This window comes from Staurois parvus, unplaced genomic scaffold (assembly GCF_062004578.1).
Source record: "Staurois parvus isolate SC_StPar_1 unplaced genomic scaffold, SC_StPar_1.0 ptg002244l, whole genome shotgun sequence".
NCBI classification, from domain to species: Eukaryota; Metazoa; Chordata; class Amphibia; order Anura; family Ranidae; genus Staurois; species Staurois parvus.
Window position 1 is genome coordinate 145230 of NW_028320040.1, and position 9054 is coordinate 154283.

Consider the following 9054-nt stretch of genomic DNA (forward strand, 5'->3'; position numbering starts at 1 on the left):
CTGGTACCTTTTCATAGGCTTTTTTGGGTGTGGTTTGAGTGTGGGTGAGGACACAGGGGGCCCCATGAGTTGTCAGTCCGCCCCTGTTCACGTCTGTCACATGTGCTCAGGGGGAACCTGCTCTCATCTGTGGAAAGCACAGGGTGCCAGTGGTGGACCTGCCAATTCTGGGGTTCAATGGCCAATGCCAATCCAGCTCTATGGTACCGGGCAGTGAGCACAGGGCCCCCTAGAGGACGTCGGGCCCTCAGGCCACCCTCATGAAGTCTGTTTCTGATTGTTTGGTCAGAGACATTCACACCAGTGGCCTGCTGGAGGTCTTTTGTAGGACTCAGACTGCTGGGAGACACAGCAAACCTGGCAATGGTACGTATTGATGGGCCATCCTGGAGGAGTTGGACTGCCTGTACAACCTCTGTAGGGTCCAGGTATGGCCTCATGACACCAGGAGTGACACTGACCCGAGCCAAATGCAAAACTAGAGAAAAACAGAAAAATGAGGAGGGAAACAATGTCAGTGGCCTCCGCCTGAATAACCCTTCCTGTTTTGGGGGTTGTCTTATTGTTGCCCATCTAGTTCCCCTGTTAATTTCATGAACACCCTCTGCGACTTCCCTGACCAGACCCTCTGCGACTTCCCTGACCAGACCCTCTGCGACTTCCCTGACCAGACCCTCTGCGACTTCCCTGACCAGACCCTCTGCGACTTCCCTGACCAGACCCTCTGCGACTTCCCTGACCAGACCCTCTGCGACTTCCCTGACCAGATCCATATCCCAGGAGGTTCAGGGACTCGATGCTGGACTGATTACAAAGTCGTCCTTTCAGTTTTATGATCGAAAAAAAATTACACACACAGTATATGTCCCATCACCATCAATGAAAGACAAATTCCTATTATAAATAAATATTTATTGGTAGAGACTTCACCTCCAGTTATGACAATACAATGAGCTCAATGATCTCCCAGCCCCCCCCCGCAGAGATTACACAGAATGATAGAGAAGCAGAGGGACAGACGTGACAGATCACTGTGATCCCCTTACATAGCGCAGTCTTCACCTCCACTGAACAAATCTCTGGTACAATGCTGCCATCTGCTGGAAGAAGAATGCATGACAGATGACCATTATCTGCAGCACCAACACTGGGGGAAGCAAAGATGAGTTGTTTTTTTTTTTAAACCCAATTTAATCACTGAGAGGGGGAGGGGATAATGTACAGAGGGGGAGGGGATAATGTACAGAGGGGGAGGGGATAATGTACAGTGATGCTCCTTCCAGGGAGCACCAATCCCCAAATATCACCAACACCCCCCCAGATACATCACAATGTGCCTCAGACAAGAGGAACCAATACAAAAATACTTCAATTGATAAAAAGACGAACCGAACCGATCCATGACATAACATGGACCAGGAGATGCATAGCTCCACCCTCATCTGCACAGCTCCGCCCTAAACCGCAGAGATCACAGCTCCATATAAAGGTCATCGTCCCCCCTCCTCCGCACCGTCCCCCGTCTGGCACCACAGCCTGAGGAGACAAATACCAATCGTTAATATACAACCACATATACCATAGTGCAGTACAAGACACTAAGCCAATCAGATCAGAGGAGCTTACACTCTAATGTCCCTCCACGGTCACACACACTAGTAAAATTGCAGTATATAGCTCTGACACATACCACAGCGCTGTACACAACAGCCAATCATATCAGAGGAGCTCACAGTATGGTCACGCACTTTTACAGTATATCGCTGACATATACTGCAGTGTTGTACACAACCTTCTCACCTCCACGTTGGGATCCCTCATCCTCCTGGTCCTCATTGATGAACCAGCCATCTTCATCCATCATGTCTCTGGTCACCTCCTCCTTCCCGATGTACCCCATGAAGAGGTGACGTCCCCAAAGACTCCATCCTCCTGTAGGCAACATGCGGCTTCTGCACCCGGGGAGATCCTCAGAAGTCCTGTAGAGAGAACAAAGTCCATTATGATGTCCCACCACAGAGGAGATGAACAGAAGATCCAGGAGAAGGACATTATATTGTCTCTCCAGGGAGAAGAGGAATGACTGAAGGTTCAAGGTGGGTCCAAGAGAGGGGTGGAAAGTCTTCATATGAGAGGGACATTTAGTGGTGGTAGTGTCATGTGACAGAGGGTCCTGGAGGAGATGAATGACAGAAGGTCCAGGAGAGGTACACTATATTGTATCTCCAGGGAGAAGAGGAAGGGACAAGCTTCATATGATGGTGGGTCCAGGAGAGGGACATTATATTGTTTCTCAAGGGAGGAGATGGGTGGAACAATCTTCATATGAGTCTAGGAGAGGGACATTATATTGTCCCTCCAGGGAGAACATGAATGACAATGCTCATGGAGGGTCCAGGAGAGGGGTGGAAAGTCTTCATATGAGGGGGACATTATATTGTGTCCCTCCAGGGAGAAGGGTGGAACAGTATGTGATAGAGGGATCCCGGAGGATAGGAATGACAGAAGGTCCAGGGCAGTCTGCAGTAAGTGATCATCTTCTACCATAGCAGTGTTCTTATCTTCATCAGACGAGATTGCAGCTCCGTCACCTCTACTGTCCTATAGGTGGTTTCCATATTCGTAGCTCTGTCATCTCTACTGTCCTATAGGTGGTTTCCATATTCGCAGCTCTGTCATCTCTACTGTCCTATAGGTGGTTTCCATATTACCAGCTCAGTCACCTCTACCATTTTATAGGCAATCTCCATACTCTGCAGCTCTCATCTCTACTGTCCTATAGGTGGTTTCCATATTCGCAGCTCTGTCATCTCTACTGTCCTATAGGTGGTTTCCATATTCGCAGCTTGGCCACCCCTACTGTCCTATAGGTGGTTTCCATATTACCAGCTCAGTCACCTCTACCATTTTATAGGCAATCTCCATACTCTGCAGCTCTCATCTATACTGTCCTACAGGTGGTCTCCATATTCTCCAGCTGGGCCACCTCTACTGTCCTACAGGTGTTTTTCATATTCTGCAGTTTGGCCACTCCAACCATTTCATAGATGGTCTCCATATACCCAGCTGGGCACTTCTACCATTCTACAAGTGGTCTCCGTGTTCTGCAGCTTGGCCACTTCTACTGTCCTATAAATTGTCTCCATAATCCCAGCTTGGCTACCTCTGTCCTATAGGTGGTCCCCATTTTCTACAGCTGTCACCTCCAACATCGTTTAGGCGTTCTCCATACTCTGCAGCTTGGTCATCTCTACTGTCCTACAGGTGGTCTCCACATTCTTCAGTTGGGCCACCTCTACCGTCTTATAGGTGGTTTCCATATTCTGCAGCTTGGCCACTTCAACCATCCTATAGATGGTCTCCATATACCCAGCTGGGCACTTCCACCATTCTACAGGTGGTCTTCGTATTCTGCAGCTCGGCCACCTCTACCGTCCTCTAGGTAATCTCAATTCTGCAGGTCAGTCACCTCTACTGTCTCCATATTCTGCAGCTTGACTATCATCCTATAGGTGGTCTCCATATTCAGCAGCACAGCCACGTCTGCCATTCTATAGGTGAATCCTATATCCTGCAGCTCGGCCATCTCTACCATCTTATAGGTGGTCTCCATTATTCTGTTTGGTGTGACTCACCTTCCTGGCAGTGCCAGGCTGTGCACTCCGCTGGTCTCATTCATGCTGTACAGTTCCAGTAACTCCATCCCCAGACTCCTGTAGTACTCAGACATGTCCTGGGTGACTGGCTCGGTTCCCATACAGCAGTTCATGCAGCGGTCCAATCCCAGCGCCTGACGGGCAGGATGGAATATCAGATGTTCAGCGAGTGAGTACCCCCAAGGCTGAGGGCCCAGCCTGCAAAGAGGAGGAAACATTAGATGGAGGAGCCAGCATCACAATATAAGTACCCAATACTTCATTTAGATGCCATCAGATCAAATGCCAGAATCCCGACATTGTATACTGACCTATGCTGTGGCCAGGGACATTGGCATTACCATGTCTAAGAACCCCCTCTTGGCTCTTTTCCAGCCTGGATCCCCAACATACAAGCCAGTCACAAGTCATTATTAGCCTCCTAAAGACTTGACGCAGAGTCCCAGCTATCCCTTCCCTCGGAAACGCTCACCTTCTACTGGCCTGGAGACCCTTTCCTCTGGCCCAGCGGAGGATCATCTTCTGCAGAGGATTCACCTTTCTTGCCGCCAACATCCACTTCCTCCTCACCTTCTCCCAGAACGAGGGGAACCCCAGGAAATAGGTGGGGCGCACAGCTTTCAGAATTGATAGAAGGGACCCCTGTGGACACAACAGTTTGAGCGGAGTGCTGCCATCATTTTTCAAGATCTGAATCTGCCATGACGGGGGTCACATTCTATAAACATCACAACAGTTGTAAAGGAGCGGAGGCCTCCTTTACACTGCGCTCCTCGTGGGCACTCTTGACCATGCAAATGGCAAGTTTGGAAAGGCAGGGGGGTGGGGGCGCTCCTTTCTTCAACCATTAAGGTCTTCAGGAACCATCCCTTTCATAGACCAGTAGGTCCAGCCAAGCTTTCCTTTCCCCAGCCTCCGAATGTGACCCCCCACCTCTCTTCTGCAGCTCCTGTATATGGACCTTCCCCTTTCACCAGCCTCTCACCATGGGGACCCTCCTTTCTCCACCCCCCCTTTCCCCAGCTCCTGTATATGGACCTTCCCCTTTCACCTGCCTCTCACCGTGGAGACCCTCCTTTCTCCACCCCCCCTTCCCCAGCTCCTGTATATTGGGACCGCCCCATCTCCGGTATGTGGGGTCCCCCCTTTTCCCCCCATCCTCTGAGGGGATGCCCCCTTTCCCGAGCCTCTCACTGTGGGGGCCCTCCTTTCTCCACCCCCTCTTCCCCAGCTGTTGTATATGGGGAGCCCTCTTTCCCAGCCTCTACATGGGGACTCTCCTTTCTCCAGCCTCTAAGGACATCCCCTTTACCCAGCTCCTGTATATTGTGAGCCCCCCACCCCATCTCCTGTATATGGGATCCCCCCTTTTCCCCCATCCTGAGGGGATGCCCCCTTTCCCCAGTTCCTGTATGAGGAGCCCCCTTTCCCCAGGCTCTGTGAGGACCCCCCCCTTAGATCCGGTAGATGAGGACCCTCCTTTCCCCAGCCTCTATGTGCAGACATCATCCATATGTGTGCCCCCCCTCTTTCCCAGTTGGCATAGTAGAGACCCCACAATCCGGGATCCAATCTCTCAGTAAAGCCCCCATTGGTCATTACCTTTGGATCTTTGGCGTTGGTGAAGTAAGTCCGGCCCCCACAACAGAGAGGCAGCCACAGGTCAAACATTTGGACAGTCATGTGACTTAGGGGCAAATAACTGACCACGTGCTCCTCTGACCCCAGACTCAGCGACTTCGCCATCGCCTGACACGTCCAGGTCACCTGCGGAGAGAAGATAGTCCAGGGTGAGGATGGAAGGACCACAAATCCCCTCCTGTGTCACCATGGAAATATTCCACATGGGATTTTCCTGAAGAACCCTCCCGGGAGAGAGGAGGAGAAAGGCATTCTGGGTAAATGCCATTATATGGATTGTCTGAAGGTGAATGCTCCGCCCACTAGGAGCTAAGAGTCCCGCCTCTCTATGGTGTTCAGCTTCTACAGACCATGTGAGGCTTTATATGCCCCCGCTGTGGGTGGGGCATTCATTTTAATGCCACAATGTGACAGCCCCCTTTACCCAGAATCCTCCTTGCAGACATTTCCCTCCCTACTGGACATCATTACCATCCCGAATCCACCATATTGTGTCCCCTGCAAGATCCAGGACGGTGACCCCTCTTAATCTTCAATATCATTGAAAGCCCCCAATGTGCTGATCCAGGGTAGCCAATGACAGCGCGGTGAGGACTTCATTCTTATGGCCATGTGCCGGAGTGGCCGGGCGACTCTTCCGGGACGTTCCTGACATCAGCAGGGCGGATGGTCATGTTCAACGGTTCAGAATTATCGAAGATTTATTCTATAGATCTCGTCTCCAACTGTACCCCCCCGACCATCGTATCAAGGGATCACTGTATCCCCCCCCCCCAACCATCGTATCAAGGTATCACAGTATCCCCCCCAATCATCGTATCAAGGGATCACAGTATCCCCCCCAATCATCGTATCAAGGGATCACAGTATCCCCCCCAATCATCGTATCAAGGGATCACAGTATCCCCCCCAATCATCGTATCAAGGGATCACAGTATCCCCCCCAATCATCGTATCAAGGGATCACAGTATCCCCCCCAATCATCGTATCAAGGGATCACAGTATCCCCCCCAATCATCGTATCAAGGGATCACAGTATCCCCCCCAATCATCGTATCAAGGGATCACAGTATCCCCCCCAATCATCGTATCAAGGGATCACTGTATCCCCCCCCCAATCATCGTATCAAGGGATCACTGTATCCCCCCCCCCAATCATCGTATCAAGGGATCACTGTATCCCCCCCCCAATCATCGTATCAAGGGATCACTGTATCCCCCCAATCATCGTATCAAGGGATCACTGTATCCCCCCAATCATCGTATCAAGGGATCACTGTATCCCCCCAATCATCGTATCAAGGGATCACTGTATCCCCCCAATCATCGTATCAAGGGATCACTGTATCCCCCCAATCATCGTATCAAGGGATCACTGTATCCCCCCAATCATCGTATCAAGGGATCACTGTATCCCCCCCAATCATCGTATCAAGGGATCACTGTATCCCCCCCAATCATCGTATCATGGGATCACTGTATCCCCCCCAATCATCGTATCATGGGATCACTGTATCCCCCCCCAATCATCGTATCAAGGGATCACTGTATCCCCCCCCAATCATCGTATCAAGGGATCACTGTATCCCCCCCCAATCATCGTATCAAGGGATCACTGTATCCCCCCCAATCATCGTATCAAGGATCACTGTATCCCCCCCAATCGTATCAAGGGATCACTGTATCCCCCCCAATCATCGTATCAAGGGATCACTGTATCCCCCAATCATCGTATCAAGGGATCACTGTATCCCCCCCCCCCCCAATCATCGTATCAAGGGATCACTGTATCCCCCCCCCCAATCATCGTATCAAGGGATCACTGTATCCCCCCCCCCAATCATCGTATCAAGGGATCACTGTATCCCCCCAATCATCGTATCAAGGGATCACTGTATCCCCCCCCAATCATCGTATCAAGGGATCACTGTATCCCCCCCCAATCATCGTATCAAGGGATCACTGTATCCCCCCCAATCATCGTATCAAGGGATCACTGTATCCCCCCCCCCAATCATCGTATCAAGGGATCACTGTATCCCCCCAATCATCGTATCAAGGGATCACTGTATCCCCCCAATCATCGTATCAAGGGATCACTGTATCCCCCCAATCATCGTATCATGGGATTACTGTATCCCCCCAATCATCGTATCAAGGGATCATTGTATTACCCCCCCCCCCCAATCATCGTATCAAGGGATCACTGTATCCCCGCCCCCCAATCATCGTATCAAGGGATCACTGTATCCCCCCCCAATCATCGCATCAAGGGATCACTGTATCCCCCCCCCAATCATCGCATCAAGGGATCACTGTATCCCCCCCCCCAATCATCGCATCAAGGGATCACTGTATCCCCCCCCCCAATCATCGCATCAAGGGATCACTGTATCCCCCCCCCCAATCATCGCATCAAGGGATCACTGTATCCCCCCCCCCAATCATCGCATCAAGGGATCACTGTATCCCCCCCCCCAATCATCGCATCAAGGGATCACTGTATCCCCCCCCCCCCAATCATCGTATCAAGGGATCACTGTATCCCCCCCCCAATCATCGTATCAAGGGATCACTGTATCCCCCCCCCCAATCATCGTATCACGGGATCACTGTATCCCCCCCAATCATCGCATCAAGGGATCACTGTATCCCCCCCCCCCAATCATCGCATCAAGGGATCACTGTATCCCCCCCCCCAATCATCGTATCAAGGGATCACTGTATCCCCCCCCCAATCATCGTATCACGGGATCACTGTATCCCCCCCAATCATCGTATCACGGGATCACTGTATCCCCCCCAATCACATCACTGTATCCCCCGATCATTGTATTCATATCATTGGTAAATCATTGTATTATGGTGTCACTGTATCTTTGTGGTGTCATTGTATCATCACGACTACATTGTATCAGAACTTCAGAGAAACTCATTCATCAACCTGCCTCCCAAATAATGTCACCTTGGGGAAAATCTGCCCTCGCGCAGACACGGGGCCGGCGTCGGGGGGGGGGGGGGCCAGAGCCTCATGCAGACACGGGGCCGGCGTCTGGGGGGGCCGGAGATCATTGGTGAGAAACCCAAATATGAACTTTGGAAATCTTTCCTCGTAAAGGTCTTTGTGTAAATTTTAAATGAATGGAAATGAGAGAATTCCCTGTAAACGCCGCCCGTGTCTGATCTCCAACAGGGTGACCACCCGCTCCAGTACTGCAGAGGTGTGGTCACCTTCCACTGAACTACAGCCAGCTGTGCTTTGTCCAATCCCCTGCAGCCAACGCCCCCCTGCTGGATGATTGACAGACTTCTTGTAACCGTCATTGCTGATGGACGGCTTGGCCTGCTACAGGAAGTGGATTACACTGGATCTCCTGGCAGGATCAACTGATGTTACGGGGGACTCTGGAAAATAAAGACTGCAGTGTTCTGCTCGAGAGGATCCCTCATATGAGGACTTCACTATAACACCACCTATAAATGAGGTCATCAGAGGTCTTACATTGTCATGGCTGAGCAGGACTCCCTTCGGCTCCATGGCGCTCTCGTATACCACGGCGCAGCACTGGTTGGATCGTTGCTGCCAAATGACCTGATAAAGATGAGATTCCTCAACTTCTGAGCCCAGATCCACCAGCTGATCCCACTGTAAATAGATGGACCAAGAGGATGAGAAAACAGAACGGGCGCGGAGGGGGCGAGAAGACGGCCACGGAGAGGGGGAGGGGGAATGAGAAGACGGCCACGGGGGGGGGG

At 51.4% G+C, this 9054-nt stretch overlaps 1 protein-coding gene across 1 annotated transcript; it reads right to left on the reverse strand.

Moving 5' to 3' along the window:
* Positions 1-891: 891 nt before the first annotated feature.
* LOC149431475 (long-chain-fatty-acid--CoA ligase ACSBG2-like) lies at positions 892-8944 on the reverse strand (the record flags this gene model as incomplete). Its single annotated transcript, XM_089665572.1, has 6 exons — positions 892-1536; positions 1801-1979; positions 3636-3854; positions 4129-4298; positions 5259-5423; positions 8801-8944. Coding segments are annotated over 6 exons (942 nt in total), but the record flags the coding sequence as incomplete, so codon positions are not given.
* Positions 8945-9054: the final 110 nt, after the last annotated feature.